Source organism: Pygoscelis adeliae, unplaced genomic scaffold, assembly GCF_000699105.1.
Source record: "Pygoscelis adeliae isolate BGI_AS28 unplaced genomic scaffold, ASM69910v1 Scaffold483, whole genome shotgun sequence".
Taxonomy (NCBI): Eukaryota; Metazoa; Chordata; class Aves; order Sphenisciformes; family Spheniscidae; genus Pygoscelis; species Pygoscelis adeliae.
In genome coordinates, this window is record NW_008824379.1 from 752,343 (window position 1) to 754,215 (window position 1,873).

The 1,873-nt window shown below is 37.9% G+C and overlaps 1 protein-coding gene across 1 annotated transcript in view; it reads right to left on the reverse strand.

Annotated features, from left to right (window-relative positions):
* MED13L (mediator complex subunit 13-like) overlaps window positions 1–1,873 on the reverse strand; it is a 195,119-nt gene that overhangs the window by 105,048 nt on the left and 88,198 nt on the right. The window contains 1 exon segment of the mRNA XM_009320204.1: window positions 694–778. Within this exon segment, the coding sequence (XP_009318479.1) occupies window positions 694–778 (85 nt within the window).

The window sequence follows — 1,873 nt, forward strand, 5'->3', positions numbered from 1 at the left end:
AGATAACGACAGGTTTGATTGGAATGTGCTAGATCGAATTTATAGCTGTTATTGCTGTTTAGCTATTAATGGGCAGGCTCCTGTGCTTGCCGTGGGGCTTGCTCGCCTCACTGTATGTTGGAGTCTAGTGCTCGTTAGTGGCTGCTTTTTGCTTTTGCTGCTTGCTCTACTGAAGAAAGCAATGCTAAGACACATTAGGCCTGTCAGAGCCAGGAATTGGTAAACTTCCCCGTGAACATTGTGCACAAATTTAGTCAAATTGTAACATGCACGTAACTAGGATGATTGGAAGAACAGAGTTAAGATCTTTTAATGTTATCTGTAAAGATATGTACTATTTAACCTCATCAAAGGGGTTGGAGGTCAGGCACAATTATTCTCTGTAAACACCTCAAGAAGGTGAAAGCTTTTTTCTTTTGCTTTTGAAACAGCTCCCCAACAAGAATGCAAGTAGAAATATATATCGACATTATTCTTTGTATGAGCATTTAGTTAGTCCGCACAGCATTTTATGATACATTACCAGAGTCAAAAACTTAAGAGATCCACCTCTATCCTGCATCTCTCGCACTAAAGTTCTACCTCTAAAAAAAATGTAGTTTAAGATCAATGATAATATAAATGGTCTGCAGGTATCCTGCATTATTTTAAATATCAAAATGAAATATTTGAGTGCAATAGAGTTTTTCTTACCTTTCCAGAAGATTATGAATTGCTTTGAAGAGCAGGGTCCTACACTCATAGGAAAGCCCATTCTCCCACAATCCTTCTTCCACCACTACAAAAACATAAAATGTCAACATGCTCAGAATAGGGAAATACAACCATTTATACAAAACATAACTCCAACAGCTCTAATTTTCAACAGTAGCGTGTTTCATGAAACTGTTTCAACTATTACCTATATTGCCAAAGCAGCTTTAATCTTTACTTGCGGAAGACACCAACTTTGAATTTAAAGAAAAGAAAACATAAAAGCAAACACATTTGTCTGTAGCATTCAATATTAAAGCAGGGGGGTGAGTAATTCATGATCATTCTTTGCCATGACTGCCAAGAGATCCTTTAAAACTTAATCACAGATGCAGGCAATCAAGAAACAAAGTGAATCATTAAAGGTGTAAAATCAATTTACATAACGTAAACAACATTAAACAACTATCCTGAACCTCTCACTGTCACGCTCAAGTGAAATTCCTCCATTGTACTGACTTAAACTATTGCAGTTTAAGCAATACACAGCAAATATATGACATACACAGCAGTTTTCATTCCAAAATAAAAACTGTTAACTCGGTACCAAACCGCAGAGATTTTGGAAAGTTAAAAAATAATGTATTAATCTCCCACAGTGGAGTGCGGCATGAACCAGTCACCTGAATGAGTACCTGAAAGATATACAAACCTCAAAAATATCTGCTGCCCTTACTCCATTGCTTTTGGATGCTAAAACTACCAAGAGTAAAACTATTTTTGGTATGCCTGTACCAGATTCTAAATCTTATTCAGCCAGAAGCTGCAAATCTCAGCTGCAGAGTAAAAACAGATGATTAAATAACTTTGTTAAGGAGTAAGAATTTGTTAATTGTCGGAGTTCTGTCATTTCAGTTTTACAGGAATACTCTGCAGATCTTTAGAAATGCAAACATAAAATTCTACCGCGTGTTAAGACCTGAATACTTAACACCCCTCCTTGGCCAATTTAAAGGATGAAACCTTCCAACAGCATGTCTATCATTCAGAGATTATTATCTAAGTTGTACTGGGTTTCAATGGCAAGGTTTTGGTAGCTGGGGGGGGGGTGGGGTTGGCTTCTGTGAGAAGCTGCTGCTAGAAGCTTCCCCCATGTCTGACAGAGCCAACGCCCGCCGGC